The 17,340-nt window shown below is 42.6% G+C and overlaps 1 protein-coding gene across 5 annotated transcripts in view; it reads right to left on the bottom strand.

The window, feature by feature from the left end:
• The window catches only part of STAT6 (signal transducer and activator of transcription 6), a 732,055-nt gene that overhangs the window by 131,646 nt on the left and 583,069 nt on the right, over positions 1 to 17,340 (bottom strand). For all 5 annotated transcript variants that reach the window (XM_078688994.1, XM_078688995.1, XM_078688998.1 and 2 more), the window contains exons 15-16: positions 13,489 to 13,635; positions 11,864 to 11,927 (exon numbers count right to left, since the gene is read on the bottom strand). In XM_078688994.1, the coding sequence (XP_078545120.1) occupies positions 11,864 to 11,927; positions 13,489 to 13,635 (211 nt within the window). The remainder of the gene's footprint in view (positions 1 to 11,863; positions 11,928 to 13,488; positions 13,636 to 17,340) is intronic.

The following is a 17,340-nucleotide window of genomic DNA, read 5'->3' as shown; positions in this document are numbered from 1 at the left end:
ATGTTGCTGGAACAGTAAACCTGCCTTCCTGTGTCTGCTTAGAGGGCAGCTAAGGAATGTGCTTGTTGGAGATAAGCACCAGGGGCCTCATTTATGAGGCTGTGCGTCACTTTTACGCCGCCGGTGCGTCACTTTTTGTGACGCACCATCAGCGTAAAAAGTGTGCCTTGTTGCACCATATTTACAAAGTGACGCATCTACCTTTATGCGTCACTTTGTAAACCCCTGCGCCACATTATACCTGCGCCAGGTATAATGTATGCAGGGGGGGGGCGTTCTGACGCAAGAAAGTGTCATGGAAATCTATAAGATTTCACTGCGCCACTTCTAGGACACAAATGCGTCTCACAGCAGGCGTAAGACTGACGCAGGCCCTTTCACATGGGGCTTGCCCCATGTGAAAGGATACATTGCTGGAGTTGCGTCACTTTTGTGACACACTCCAGCAATGCGTCACTTTTGCGCAATACAGATACGTCGAAATACTGACGTATCTGTAACTCCTTGCGCCATGATGCGTCATACTGTTAATATGACGCATCATTGGTGTCGCAAGGAGGACGCAGTGAAAAGTGACGCATCGCTGTTTTCACGCAGCGATGTGCCACTTTTCATAAATGAGGCCCCAGATGTTTGATCTGTAGGCCATTTTATAATCCTTACAATCTCTTGTGTCTGTCCTGGAAGGGAGTGGGGCGTGGAGGAGGTAGTTTATGACATTTCCGTGCACTTTGCATAAATCTTGTAATTGTGAGCTGCATTTGGAACCGCGTTATAAATGTTGTGCCCAGCTATTTAATTAATACTCAGTTTTGCGGCCAGCCATAAAGTTATCTGATGGTGAGTGTATTTTCTGTTGCAATGCTAAACATTTGTGAAGTAGAACCTCCCGTAGCTGTGCATCTTCTTTAAGAGATCCCTAGAATCTCCTTTCACACTTGAGTTCCACAATAAAAATGGGCTAAAGTTAGTCACAAATGAGGCTCACATAATTTGTCTTTATTGGTCTGGTCAAAATTGCATTCCGTCAGTTCGCGTGAATTGAAGATTGGCAGATCTTTAAAATGCCCATTTTTTTGTGCATATGGGGATAATTTCAACTAGCATGGAATCTGAAGATTAGGAAGATTACAACTCTCTAGCCATCCTCTGTCCCAGCATTCCACAAGCATAATTTGTTAGAACACGCTCACCCTCCTGCCATCAGTCACCAGAAGAAAACAGCATTCCCGTCTCAGCTGTTAGATGACGCTGCTGACCCAGCTTCCTCTCTCGGGGATGAGCCCACATCTGCCCTGCTGTGCAGAGGATATCGCAATGCCATTCCTCAAGCATTAGACTATACCATCACTCAAAACTACACCTGTGAGCGATACTGCAGTTCTTGCCCTCACCTGCAGAGTATCCCCACTCAGACTCTTATTTGCTGAGAATATTAACCACTTCAACGTTCATGCATAGACGACGCCACCACGCCGGTCCTCACATGTAGAGCCTATTCTCTGTAGGTGATGTGACTTGTAGAATATTTACATCACTCCAATCCTTGCTTCTATGGAATAAGAGCACTCCATCACTCGGCTGGGGAAGATACTCGCACTCCAGCCTCTGGGTGTAGAAGACGTCACCGTTCTCTGCTATGTACCAGAAACTCTCCATTGCAGCGTAATGAAAACCAACACTACAACTCTCAGACTGCATCGGGCCATTACACAAAAAGCCCAGGGCATGAAAGTGTTCATAATGACCTGAAGGGTGGTGGTTACCCTAACAAAACTCCAGGTCACATTATCCCTTCTTCCCTAGTCTCTCCTCTCACCTCCCCACCCCGCCCCTCAATCTTCCTTTGCAGCATGGGAGCCAGGGAGGTGGGGTTGTTCTCTGGAGCAAGCCATGCCTGCTTGCCCAGCCCCCCCTCCCCCTGGGATTTAAAAGCCAGCCTGGTCCTGCAGTCCTTACCATGCGGGAGAGCATTGACACCGCCAACCCCACAGCTATCCGCACTGCCCCCGTTTACAATCCCGACTACCATGCCCCTCAGCGCTTCGAAGCGACCTCAAGTTACATAAGGGCTATAGGGCTGACGCAACAAGACTCAACATGTCGAGTCGAGCATGCGTCATCAGAAATGTGCGGCAGAAAGACCCCCTTTGAGTGTTTATACACGAGTGGGGAAGCCTTCCAAGAAAGGAGGGTGGGGGCTATTGTGCCCTGAAAATAACACAATAAGTTAACATCCTCACAAGTGTCTGTGTCTATTAACAGCACTTAGCAAATACTGAGGTGAGACAGTTTTGTTCATAAGGGGGCACCAGTTTATTAGCACCTCTGTTACACAAAAAAATGAAAATTCAAGCAACTCTGCCAGAAAGTGACAGTTACCTGATCCAGCCCCGCTTGCCTCTCCCTCCAACAGCAGTCCCCGGCTCTGGCACTGGTGTGTAGCTCTGCTGGCTGAGGGGCCCGTCCCGGCTCCTGCAGCGTCCCATACTCCTGTGGGTGAACTCGTATGTGAGGAGAGAAGTCCAGCTTTCATTTGCCAGAGCCTCTCTCCCCTCTCTCCACCCTCACTGCCCCCTCCCAAGGAGGCTCTCAGGAAGCGGGAAGCAATAACCGAGACCTGCCAGCAAGACAGCACGGGCAAGCGCTGCCTCCAAACTCGCAGGAATTTAACCAGCACGCAGCTTTCAAAGACATGTTGGTAATTGTTCTTCCACTCAGGGGACCGGGCCTCACTTCCAGCAGCAGGGTCACTTCAAAGACGTTTTATGTGCTAGCTATGCTAAACAAGCTGGCAAGTGCTGCGCGCTCGCTGCATCCCCTTGTGTGTTCTCGACTGTATGAGAAAACGAGTGGTGTGTGCGCACGGGCGCTGCTCGGCTGTGAAAAAGCTCATTAGAAAAAAAACAAGCACAGATGTCAGAGGAAGCACAGGTTTAAGGACAGTCACAGATGCCAGAGCAAGTGCATGTATTTGAAGAAGCACACAAGTAACAGCAAGTACGAATATAAAGACAAGCACTTGTCAGCACGAGCAGAGAAGTCAGAGCAAGTACAGAAAACAGAACACCTTCAAAAGGAAAACAAGCGCTGAAAGAAAAGCGTTTACCTTATGGGAGCGAGTAGCGGCAGGCGCGATGATTGCTAACAGATGGCCCCGCTGCTCGCTCCCGCAAGGAAAACACCAAATGTGCACGAGTGGCAATACATACCAATTCAAAACATGCACACGTTTAAGCAACATTCTTGAGCGATGCAAAAGATTCCCTCGTAAACATCGCTTGTGCGCTGCATAGGCGAGACCTAAAAACTATGAAAGTATGTTTAAATACTTTAAACACCATATTAAAAGTGTGCAAACAGCACATTGACATACTTCCTGTAAGCGCAGCCTGGTAGACGTGCTTCTATTTTTCAACTTGGTTAAAAAATCCACGGCTGTGCTACGCTATTTGAAATTTTACGATAGTATGTGGAGCAATTCACCCGTGCTCTTACTCCAATATTACATGGAGCATTTCGCCCAAGCTCCTGCTCCTATATTAAATAATAAAGAGCAACTTATTACCTTGTTTCAGGACAAAGCATCAGCTACATGCAGAAACTCCCCCCTCCAAATACCTGGAGACTGTGTTCTGCCAGCGAACAATGTACATGCCCTGGTGCATGAGGAAGTGGTAAACAAACTGCTTTGCTCAAAGATTTCCCACTCACGCAACCTCCCTTGGTACCACATCTCTCTTCGGAGTTTCTGGTGGCCTTTCTCTGTTGCCTGCGTCTGCTGCTGTAGTTTCTCAGACGTCTTTAGTGCACCTCCGATCTCCATGGCGGAAAAAATTATCTGAGAGCTTGCACACACACAAAGGGGGTTGTAGCCTGACCAAGGGGATCAGGTTTCACAACCTCCCAAAAAAAAAAGAAAACAAAAAGCACATTCCGACTCCAACCACTAGATGGCCGAATATGTACAGTATGTGAATCTAGAAGACGTCTATGCTGCAAAATTTGAGTTTAAAAGACCTGTTGCAGAAGGTGACAGTTTTGTTGTGTTTACATTCATTCAGAAGGGTATCGGATGTGGGGGCTTTGGATGTAGCAAGCAGGATTTTAACTCCAGAAGGTGTTTGTTTTAATTTAGGAAGAAGGACTAAAACAAATTCTTTTTCAATTTTTTAACCCTACTTGATGATCACGTTAACTTGTCTATGGTGCGTGGGGTGAAGGAGTATGAGAGAAGAACAGCTGTTTTGAGACCGATAGGTGAGAATGAGTTGCTTATTTCTTTTAAAACACCGTATAAAGGAGTGTCTTCTCCTACTCTTGCTTGTTGGGTGAAATAGGTTTTGAAGAGTTCAGGTGTGAATATGAATGTTTTTGGAGCACATTCAGTAAGAGGAGCTTCTGCATCAAAGGCTTTTCTGCATGGGGGTTTGTTACAGGACATTTTGAGATGTGCAGATTGGTCGAATTATACTGTTTTTAGAAAATGTTATTTTAAGCCAGTCGAGAGTGTGGCTTCTTGTCTTGCGGAGACACTTTAAACTGCAATAATGTTAGCCTCCAGTCTTGCCATAAAATGTAGATTTTTATCAGCTTTGTTGTTCAGAAAATCTGGATTTTATTTACGACACAGAGGCTAATTTTATCCCACCCTGGGTCCCAGCCCAGTTTAATATTTTGTTTTTGTGGCAGCTCGTGCTCAGCAATAAGGATGAAGGATGACTATGAGAGGAGGCATTCGTGGAGGGTCGTCTTCGTTTGCAAGGACTTCGTGGATCTTAAGAGTTTGGACTTTGTTTAAATAGGACTGAACAATAGAAATGTGTATTGTTCATGTTAATTGCAAGTCGCAAAAACAAGGAAGGTTGTTGGGAGTTCTGTGGTTTTATTGCTTTGGAATTCTCTAGGTTTTGTATTCTATTTCTTAAAGTGGCTGCTGTGTGTGCGCGGCATTAAAGAAGATTGCAATAATATTAGCCTCTGTGTCTTTAATAAAATCCAGATTTTCTGAACACTAAAGCTGATGAAAATCTACATATTCCAAGTCCCTAAAATTGGTCAGCAGATGAGGCAGACAGGATGTCAAGGAAGGGGAGTTAGGCAGGGTGTAGGTAAGGTTTATGGTTTGGTCATGCATTCTGAAAATTTCTAGCTACAGCCCTGCTATCAGTCCACAGTCAGAGGTTTGTCGGACCCTGGTGAGTGTTGGACATGGCCTTTATACTACGTATCCTGGTACTCTATGTCCAGCAGACCGCCCTTTTCCGCAGGCCGTACTGGTCTTTGATCGAGGTTCGAGCGACAGATGTTTTAGATTCTTCACTCTTGCATGTGACCCAGTCTCCTTCAACTTCACCCATTCCCCTCAGACTCAGTGAGCTCTACACGTGCGGTCATGTGACATGAGCATGCCAGGTACGTCACATAACATTGAAACATCTAAAACAAAACTTCAAAGATCGCTTCTTTCATTGGTAATTATAAATTATAAAGTGCTTTTCAGGCCTGAACAGAGGGTTGTGTGTGGTGCCTCAAGTGAGTAGTGTAGAAAGAATTGATGTTAGAGTGCTCTACCTGGTTTGCCTGCCCTTTTGGATACTTGTGAAAATGTTTTGGCATGTGCGTTCTTCTCTTTAAATTAATGAGAGAATAGTATGTTACGTAGTATGCAGCATATTATGATAGTAATGCTGTGAGGGATGTGGTATATCCCTGCTGTGTGGGGTGCAACTTAGATGTTTTGCTGGAATTTATGTATGGCATATCAAGATGTCAAGAGCCGTTTGGACCACCGTACTAAACAACTATAGAGCACATTTTTGCTGGGTCCAATGTATGAATGTTATTCTGTCTAATGTATTCTGTTGTGTGGTTTGCTTGTGGCAGAATTTAGCGACATGTGCATTTGGGAGCAATATCATAGAAAACTGGAGGGATGTCTACGCTGCTTTAGATGTCTGATGTTATGCTATCAGTCGTATTGAGATGGCAGACTAGGAAGAGTATCTGTACTGTGTTGAATGTAGCGGCTGTCTTCAGTTCAATGTTGGGATTGTTCTGCGAGTACAGTGTAAACAATACACTACTTAAAAGAGAAGATTATTATTCATTCATGAGGGTTGTTTATTAACAACAGATATTGAATGAATTGACACACTACCAGCCAACCAACATGAGATATGACCAGATGAACAGGGGCACGGTGCTGGCATCCGAAGATATTCCATGCCTGAGGGAACCTGTTGTACTGTGGAGTTAATATATTGTTACCGGTTAGATGTGCTTATATGCAAAATTACGTGTGCAAGGGTGTAAGGGTGACTTTCAGACATTTCTTTTAAGGGCTTGTGAGTAAGCTGAGCAATTTGAAAACAGGCAAATTATTTATGGTAATCATACTTTATTTACTTGTTTTCTTATGTGCTGGCTTGTATCTTTTGTAATGTGCTAACTTGTAATGAATTGACAAATTGTAGCACAGATATTGAAATAAACAATAGTTGGAGTGATCACGCCTTCTATCAAGAACACCTTTTAAAGTAAAGGATGATCAAAAATCAGCCATTTCAGCTTCTATCTTCGGTGGTGGACAAACGTTGTCCTGAGAGGTCCCGTCCATTCTTGGAGGATAGTTGGGTAGTCCCAATGGGTTTCAGTTTTTTTTTAAGTTGAAAGGTTAGTTTAATCCTAAGATTTGGTTTATGAGCATTCAAGAGCTGAGCTCCAAAAGAGTGGACTGATTTCCCATTTACAGGCTTTCGATTAAACCTGGCTTGAACACGGATAGTTGCATTGCAGTATCTCGGGCTATGATTGGATATTTAGTTCAGGAAGAGCGACTGAAGATATTGTGCAAGAAGTCCCTCAGGGCTTTGAAAATAGAGTGCAGAGAATGTTGAACATAATTGTATTGGCTACTAGAAGCCAATGTAGTTCTCTGAGGGATGTGCGATGTGGGAAGATCCTATCGGGATGAATTAGTAAGGCAGCCCGGAATTCTAGACTCTAAAATTTCAATATCTCTTTCTTTGGTGCTGCAGCGTAAACAACACTACAGTATTCCAGTCTCAATCACACCAAGGCTCAAGTAATTTTAATGCAGTGGGGCAACAGTATTACCTGGTGGATCATTCTCAGCAGCATGCAATTCAGTTACTGCTGTGAGTTGATAATTTAACAACAGGTTTTAGTTCTGCCATGCTGTGAGGGTTTTTACTTCTCTGGAAGGAATCACTGAAGTATCGTATTACTCTGGCCACATGAGAGTAAAGCTGTCACATAATGTGCCTCTGGTTTTTAGGATTTCTGTTTCTATACCGTTTAGAAATAAATTCTCCCCTTTATTCAATGATGAACATGTTTCAAGCAGGTAGTGGTGATACTTGTTAGTGCCCACAAGGATATGAAGCTGGATGTCCTCAGCATACATTTGGAACTGTAGTTGAAATTGTTGCCACAGTTGTTTGCCATTTGAAAAAAAAGACCAGACTACTGGGATAGCTGTGGGACTTCACGTACGATTGAGTTTGCCACTGACAATGAAGAGCCAGTTCTGATTTGCTCCCTTTAGTTTCACATAAAATATATAAGTCTATTTCTCCCAAGCACTTGAAAAACGTTTTGTTGTCCATTATGACATACGTGGCAGATTAAAGAGGATCAAGTTAATTGAGGAATGTTCATCCAAGGTGGACAGCAGATATTTCTTGATGTCTTGTGGTTTCCTTTCCTCTCATAATGGCATAAATCAAATATGATTCCATGAAGTCATAGTTATGTTACCCCAGTCCTTGCTAATAAAGGGTGGCTGGAGATGGGACTGTACTTCACAGGTTTTGGTGGCTTGGCCAGAGTTTTTTTGCAGCAATACAGTGATTATAGTGTGTTTCAGAGGAATGTATAATGTTACAATGCATACATTTACAACACATGCCTTTACAACGCAGTTTTTACACCACAACATCCCTTACAACGCATTCATTTACATTGCATGCCATTACAACACATTTTTTTAAACTACATTTACAACGCATTCCATTCAATCGCATTATACCTTTACAACGCATACCATACAATGCACACCATTACATTGCATTTAAGGTAAATGTTGGACAGTGAAGGGGTAAAAATTACTATTCTAACTCCAGGGGGTGCAACAGTAGGGTAACTGTTGGATAGTGTAGGGGTACTATGCGTTGTAATGGTATGCGTTATAATGGCATGCAATGTAATGCCTGCGTTGCAGTGACATGCATTGTAGTGTCATGCGTTGTAGTGACATGCAATGTAATGGCTATGTTGTAATGACGTGCATTGTAAAGGATGTTGTAATGTAATGACTGCGTTGTAAATGTAGTGCGATGTGATGTGATGACTGCGTTGTAAACGTTGTTCCCCTTTCAGAGCCCCAGAACTCTTTGTTGACCAAAGGCATTTATGATATTTGAACTCTTTGGGGAAAGTGTCGCAAATCAGTCTTTTATTGTGTAGGCTGTGAATGGATCTAATGGAGTGTTTTAGGCATTAATCTTGCCAGCTGGTTTGCATACATGCTCGAGTTAAGTGATATTAAAGGAACTTTTGAGAATTACTTCATAAAGATAGCTCAAAAACAATATTATTAAGAGTCCATCCCTGTAAGTTCTACTCACTTGCAACTAACAGGGACAGTAAGAGACTTGCTGAGGCCCAGATACCTTGTTTATATTGCTGAAACAGATAGTTCCAAGAGGTTCAAGCCAAATACAGATTATAATAAGCAATGCAAAATAATTAATCCTGAGGCAGAGCTACTTGTGCGAATAAACTGAATGCTGAGGTACTAGATGTTTGTTCTTGAGTGCAATGTTACTAACAGAAAAGTTGAACTTAATGACAAGCAAACAAATTCATAAAATATGGAGAGTAGAACAAGTTATTTACCTTCAGTAATAGCTTTTCTGTAGAAACTCTAGCTAACCACAGATTGCTTACCTTAGAATATTCCCCAGGCATCAAACTCGATTGGGAAACTCTTGAGCAGTACCTCTGAGTGGAAATAGGTGAAGCCATCAGCTCGGCATTAATGTGGTCCGTGCTAAATGTGACCGGTGCCTATATAGGCGCCACCCCTGCCCGCTGACCTCAGTTTCTTTTGTGACATATTCTGCACTCACAGACATGAGCCTCGTCAGAATGGTTATGACCACTGTGCAAAATCTAAGAAGAAGAAACAGCCCAGTTCGCAGAGCGGGGAGGAAGGAGGGCTGGTAAGGTATCTATGGTTAAATAAAGCCTCTACCAGAAAAGGTGTTACCAAAGGTACGTAACTTGTTCTTCTAAGCGCAGATTTGTTACCTTCAAATATGTACCATAGCAATAACCTCCTGGAGGAGGGACTGCGAACTGACTCCGATCAAAAAAGTCTTGCAGGATCAAGCAGGCAAAATGCCCATGTCGACAGACCTGACTGTTCAGACAATAGTACTTTGTGAACATATCGGACCACACCCACGAGCGGCCTGGCATATGTCCAGGATAAACACCTTGCATGCCAACACAGTAGTAACAGCCTTGGCACTGGTGGCTACATTTTCACTAATATGTAGCAGATTGTATTTCAAAGTACAATCCATTGAGAGAAGTTCCTTTGCTGCACTGCCTTTCCCTTATTTTCTCCACTGAATCCATTGAAAAGATGATTGACCAGCCTGTGTTCATTGGTGCAATCAATATAAAAAATAAGCCCTCTCTTTGGATACAAGTGATGGAGACTCTCCTCGTCCTTAGAGAGGAGAGGGGGAGCAAAGAATGACTGGAGGGTGATGGACTGACAGACTGATGTGAAAGGGGGGGGGGTCACTACTTTCTAAAGAAAGGAAACACAAGTCAGAAGATCCAGTTTGTTCAGGTGGAAGCTGGTATACAGCGCATTAATGGAAAGATCCTGTAGCTCGTTCACCCTCCGTGCTGGCGTAAAGGCAATGAGGAATACCGTCTTAAGAGTCTGAAGTCTATGACGACAGCTGTGCATGGGTTCAAAAGAAGAACTAATCTGATAGTTTAATACAAAATTCACGTCTCACTGGGGAATAGTCAAATGGAAAGGTGGAAACATGTTGCAAACCTTTCAAAAAACGAATCACAACAGGTGACTCAAATTAGGAGGACTGATCCGGCTACGACAGCAAAGTAAAAATTATGTTTCCGGATGATCTGGAGAAAACTGCCCAGAAGTGGCAGGGGAAAATCGGTATAACTTTGGATGAATTTAACAATGCGTACTCAATGTCTCAAACAATTCTTATGTACACAAAACTCCAAGCACAGTTCTATAAAACATGCTTTTTGCTATACATCACTCCAGATACAATTGCCAAATGAGGGGTGGCAAGGGGACATGCTGCCCTTGATGTAAGTTATTCAATGCCGATTGTGTACATTTCTTCTCTACGTGTGATGGATTCATTTCTTTAAAATACGACATTGAGGAATTCCTGTCCGCCGTATTAAAAAGAGATATAACTCTGTCTAACGAATTTATCCTGTTAGGGGCGACAGATCCAAGCACTCCCAGAACTGGGCATTAACTCATTTTTATTGCTATGGCAGGGTTAAGAATTTGTATTACGTCGGCTTGGTTGGATCCTATTGCACCGTCCTTCATCAGTGGCTAGCTAGGCTACTAGCAATCTTTAATCTGGAAGCTGCTATCTACAAAAGGAAAGGTAGGAAAAGGCGTAAAAGGGGGCTGAGAATCTGGTCTCCTTTAACTGATTGGTGTCAATCCCAAAGCAATACCTAGTGATCTATGATGAAGAATATTTCACTGTATGGCATTTTTTTATTTTTAGTATGACTTACTGCTGGGGGTAATGTAATGTAAAATGTAAATTGTTTATGAAATGATAAATGATGAAATTATGAGAATATACAAGTATGTAAATGTATTTTCGCTTGTCTGACCTGGAGGGTTGGGGGGTGGGGCTGGGAGAGTGGTTAACTGTTGGGGAAAACCAAATAAAGATATTTAATTAAAAAAAAAGAAAAGTCGAGATACCAGACAAATACCCCTGAACAGTGCCCAGAGCTACGCTTTGCTGGGTCAATGGCAATACAAACATTAACAGCTCAGACAGTTTAGGATGAAGTGGATCAGCATGCTTGGCTGTCACAAACTTTTCCCAAAGGCAAGCGTCTACAGACTTCGTTGAGGGGTGCCTGGGTGTCAGAATGATATCAACTATCTCGGGAGAAAGATTGAAAACACCCAGGTTTCACTGGATAATCTCCAAGCATGAAGATGGAGCATGCACAAGTTTGTATGCAGGACCCTGCACTGCTGCTGCAACAGGAGATCCTCACTAACAGGCAGTCTGATCGGAGTGCAGATTCTCATGTCCAGGAGTTCGGGAAACCGCACTCTCTGTGCCCAGTCTGGAACCAATAGGATGACTTGGGCCCAGTTGATCCTTTTTTTTTAGAACTTGGGGCCGGAGTGGTATCGACAGGATGTCGTACAGGAGTCCCGAGGTACGCTCTAAGCAGAATGCCTCTCCGAGTGAGATCTACTTTGGAAAATCCAACATGCAGTAGTGCTTACACTGCGTGTTCTCTGCGGTGGCGAATAGATCACACTAAGGTTCTTCTCATTCTTGGAAGAGAGCTTGCACCACCTCCACGTGAAGACATGGATCTGTCGGGCCACATAACGAGCAGAGGCACTGTTAAAAAATTTCCAGATCCAGCCTAGCGCCTGGAGAATAGTCTGAGGTAAATTATCTGCAATTAGATGTCTCTTTCAGAATATTACTGGCTTTAATATGGAGGGTGTAGCTGCAGTCATTCCATCTCTTACATTTTAAGTAAAATGTTTAGTACATACTTGCTGACTTCCATCCTGATTGATGCTGGCGTGTATCCATCCGACTTCGTTGTAGGTTGTACTTCTAAGGTTAAGAGGGTGGGAGAGCAAATAGAAGGGAGATAGGAAAAGAGCAAGCAACAGAAAGAAATTAACACAGAAGCATAGGGAGATGAAAAGAGAATCAAGCAAAGAGGGGAAAGAAAAGAAAGGTGGAAATAGAAGAAAATAGAAGAAAATCAAAAGCAGGAAGGGTGAGAAAAAATTGCAGATGCAGATAGTCAAAGATAGAAAGATAGAGCAGACACCCAGCAGAAGTATTTAGATCAACAGGGTGTAAAAAGAGGAAGGCGATCAGAGAAAACAGATGGTAATAAGAGTTAGGGAGGAGTGGGAGAGCAATAGAGTAAAGGCAGCATGTGACAAAAAAGGTGAATTTGCAGGAGAAGAAAGAAGAGCATGGGAAGCAAAGGAGAGGGAATGATCATAAAACGGAAAGAAAAGATGATAAACAGTTACAATCTGCACTTATACTTTTTCTGAATAAGATTTCTTCACACCATCATCTGTAGACAATAGATCTAGTTTGGCCTGGACTCCTGGGTTTATATGAGTGATTACTTCCTGCCCATCTTTATCCTGCCACTGTACTTACACCTTTTCCTCATAATGCAGATAAGAACAGAGCAGTAGCTCTATGGCTGTCAATACGAGTGGCCACCTAATTCTGATGGGGCCGATAAAAGCAATTACTGAAGCTGCTGTTAGTTCAAGAGGGCATGCAGAGCACAGACAATCCACACACGTTATTTCCCTTTTTAAGGTATGATATCCTAAATATTACTGTGCCTAGCGAGACACTTTCTTTGGGTGCACAAAATGTAAAATACACATCTGCATAACACCTGCTTAAAGGAATGGGGTGCTTCTAAAGGCCCATAATATATAGAGAGAGTAAACCTACACATCAAAAATAGTCTCCCAACACAACAGGTATCAGCACAATAAAAGAGGCAAAAGCTTTTATTACAAGAAAGGTGTGCTGGTAGTCTTAGTTTCTGCTAAGCACACCAACAATGCTGCACACAACAGAAATCAAGCTTACTTGTGCACATTTAGGTGTAACACTCTCTATTTTACTATTAGCGTTAGCAATGGATGGTATTCATATGTTAATGTTCCTGAGCCTTCCTAAGATTCAAAAACATTACATGTTGGGGAATATCATTTTCAATAGGTTATGGTGGGTGTCCATACTTGTCTTTTTTAAGAAATCTTTGTATTTTGCATATTTTTGGGAGCTATTTTGTATCAATGTGTGATACAATGACAAAACAGCAAGATATGTGTCCCTCCAGAATGCAATTTGTGATGCCACATAATTTGCCTTTGCTTGATACATAACTTAGTCAGCCCGCCACATAATTTGGTCTTCAACTGCCACATAATTTCATTGGAACTGGGCATCTTGGCTGCTTAGTCAGGGTGAACATCTGAAGGGTAACTCTAAGTTTGATTTGTGCATACTGAACGAAAATTGATGCCACAGAAGCATGGTGATCAGCAGAGAACAGTGTTTTCCTATTGGACAGTGAGAAGCGAATGGTGTTCTCACAATGTATGATGACACACGCCGGCATACTCACTTGTGTAGTGTTTCTGGAAGGCTTCATCTTTCGGCTTCTGTTTGTACAAATACTTCAGTTGTGTCAAATCCCGGATGCGATCGCCCAGTGTGCGGATGCCCAAGTCATGGGCAGTGAATGGTTGGATATTCTGGATCTGGGGAGCGCCTGGCGGTGATAGATGAGGACATGATGACGAAGAGAAACATTTTAAATGGACATTGATGTGAGCGGGCTATCTCAGAGACCGGTAAGGATCAATCATTTTGATAACGTTAAGCAAACACTGACAAATCACTATGCTCTAAATAAAAACATCTGCTCATTTGATACAGCTAACTCTATATGTAATAAATACCAAAATTAATTTCAATATCTATTGGTTTTCACTAAAATTAATTTAATGTGAATATAATCTTATTTTTGTAAATGCCACACTTAAAACTTGCCACCCAAGGTCTGGCACTAGAGGGTTTGTACTTGAATCTCTTAATGGGATTGAAGGTACACAGTGTTCACTAGTAAAGGCCACTCACAGACCCTGCTGTAAATATTTGTTTTTGCTGTGTTATTTGGCCAGGTGTCATTTTACTTCGAAAATGTTATATTTTTTACACCTTGTTGTCAAACATGTAAATATATTATTTCGATATTCCTTTAAAATATCTTTTGAAATATGGCACTGTTATTCCGTGCTATATTTTATTTTGATCTCCACAAAATTGCAGCTCCCCCTGCATGCTCGGAACCCCTGGCAATAATGAATGAATTACTTACCGGTAAACTTTGTTACCCCGAGTTACAGTGCTACTTGTCCCAGTTGTTACTGACTAATGTGGTCCCATCTCCCCATAGTCCTTTATCTATTTTTATTTAAGCATATTGATAGCCCCTCCCTCCTTCATGGCTTCCTGTCTCTTACAAGCTTTTTCATATTGCGAGTGCCATGAATTTGGGAGGGTCGGACTCAGAGCATTGTAACTCAGGGTAATGAAGTTTACTGGTAATTAAAGAATCATTGCCCCCTCGTAAATACCCTCCTCCCGGTCGATACTGATTGAGGATATACAAAAGCAGAAATCACACCACAATCTCCATTAATGCCATAAGGTTATTTAATAATACTTACAATTACTTTATCGCAGCCTCAAGAATACCTCAAGCACAATTAACAGACTCATCTTTCCCCAAATCCAAACGATAATGGGGTATGAACGTGTTTGGAGTGGACCATGTAGCACCCCTGCAAATCTCTTGTAGTGAAATTCTCACTAACTGTGCCCATGAAGTGGCAACTGCTCTTTTTGATCCGTCTTGGATTGAGTGTGGCAGTTCGACTCCTGCAGACAAGTAGGCTTGCGATAAAGCGCGTCTAACCCATATGCCTGTTGCGGAAGTTGATACTTCATTCCCTTACTTAACTACTCCATAGTATATCAAAAGAGCCCTCGCCTCTCTAAAATCTTTTGTTCTTCCTATATTGATTTAGAGAGCTCTTTTAACATCCAGTGTAACTGGAAGGTGGTCTGAAGGCTCCATGGTGGTGACTGGTAATACTTCCTGTGAAAGATGGAATTTCTTATGTATTTTGGGCCTACATTTTGGATCTGGCATAAGACCTACCCTGTCAGGTAAGAATTTTAAATATGGGTAAATAATAACTAATGAGAAAATTCCACCCAATCGTCTGGCGAAATGATTGGAATCGAAATGGCAAGTTTTGACGATGCCCATGAGAAATTGACTGACTTCAATGGTTCAAACCGGGGCTCTTGTAAACATTTCAACACAACTGACAATTCCCACTCGCAAACAGATTTGGGACAACTGGGTTTCTCAACCAGAAACTTTTTAACAATTTTGTTACTAAAGGGATAATCTACAAGATATATGACAAAGCTTCCTAAAGGCTTTAATGGTAACTGGGCTGGCAATGTCGCAGGAGCTAAACTCAGAAGGAATCCATCCCTAAGGAATCCCAAAATTTGAAACTGATCACAATTTTTAGGATCTAAGGCTTTAGCTGTGCACCATTTCACAACATTTAACCAATGTTTCGAATATGCCTTGAGTGTAGATGCCTTCCCTGAGTCTTGAATATCAAGGGCTACCTCCGTTGATCACCCTAGATTTTTTAAAGCCGCATTCTCAATTTCCAAGCCGTTAGACAAAAATTGAACAATTGCTTCTGTGTTAGGAATGGAGATTTGTGTAGGAGTTTATAAGGCTTAAACTATTGAGAGCCTCAGGGAAACCATGGCCATTGTGGCCAGAATGGTGCTATCACAGTAACTTCCACGTTCTCTGCTTGGATATTCCGCAACACTTTTTCGATTAATTGTACTGGATTGAAAGCATAAAGCAACCATTTCGGCCACTGAATTGAGAGGGCATCAACTGTCTACAAATCCGGGTACCATCGGTCCAAACAGTACTAGGGTAGCAAAGCATTGGCCTCGGATGCGAAAACATCCAGCCACAGCATACCAAACCAATCTACCACCAACCTGAATGCCTTCATACTAAGGTGAAACGAGACAGATGCTCGATGTTGGAAAGCAATGTATAGCTTGCTCGATATTTCTTTTGTGGCAGGAATTAACTTCTCGTAACTCTGTGTCACGGGAGACCAGTGCCTGAGTAGGTGGTAGTACAGAGGATTCAAATGATGTCGGGTCCATGGAGCTACCATTGATGGTGCAGAGGGTAAACCCTGGACTCTCAACCACATGCTCATGATTGCTTTGGGTAACCATAGGAATTTGCCAACTGTTGCTGTAGATTGACTGTCCTGAAGTCTGTCAGGAAACATTCCTGTCTCTGTCTTGAGGCACCTCATATGTGAAGGTCTTCTTCCTTGTAGTCTGTGGGGCTTGATTTTGAAGTATTGCCAACAATTGCAGAGACTGCAGAGCCATACACACTGTTTCGATGCTGGACTGAGCCTTAAAGAAAGAAGAACCACAAATAAGTCAGTCATCTAAGTAGGGAAAAATGTGTATGTCCTGTAATTGGAGATAGGCAACAACTTGTGCCAGTACCTTGGTAAATAATTTCAGATATGATGAGAGGCCGAATGGCAGGGCTCTGTAATGATAATGATATTGTTGTACCTCAAACCTTAGGTATTGTTGACTGCAAGGATGTATCGGTAAATGAAAGTACGCGTCCTGCAAGTCCAAAGTTGCCATAAAATCTCCCTTTGAAAGAAGAGTTTTTATGCCCTGTAAATTTAGGATCCTGAATGTTGTGTAAAGGACAAATGTTTTCATTGCTTTCAAATTCAACATCAGCCAGTATTTTTCATCTGGTGCTGTCACTAAGAAGATTACAGAGTAGAAGCCGCAGCCTCTCTGCACTGGTGGAACTGGTAATACTGTTCCTTTCTGTGCCAGGCTTTGAATTCCTGATAGCACTGCCTGCTTGCTTGATTGTATTTTGAGTAATATAAGGCTTTGGAAAGGTTAACTTGCTCACCTATTTGAATCGGATTATTGTAAAAGTGTTTACTCAGCTTGTTACAGCATGGGGAATTGGGGGAAATGTTTTCTATAAATACTGCAAGAATATAGCTGCTATTTTTTAACCGCAGAAATTATTATACTTTTGTGTGTTATCTCTTTTTAACTTCACTTGGAGTGTGTTATACTCCACGCAACTTTATTTGCACTTTTGGGAGGCTACTGCCGGTTTGCGGCCATCTTGGACGTGACTCGCGCTGATCACAGTCAGCGTTCCAGTCGTTGCACGCTGCAGGCCGGTATCAGCCATACCCTTTTCAAATGGCCTCCATTTGAGCGCGCAGCGGGCGCGCCTAAGGCAAGCCCATTGCACCCCTCAGCGCTAAGTCAGCGCTCAAGGCGAGTCATACTG

The sequence above is a fragment of the Lissotriton helveticus genome, chromosome 1_1, assembly GCF_964261635.1.
Source record: "Lissotriton helveticus chromosome 1_1, aLisHel1.1, whole genome shotgun sequence".
NCBI lineage: Eukaryota > Metazoa > Chordata > Amphibia > Caudata > Salamandridae > Lissotriton > Lissotriton helveticus.
This window is presented reverse-complemented; position numbering and strand designations above follow the sequence as displayed.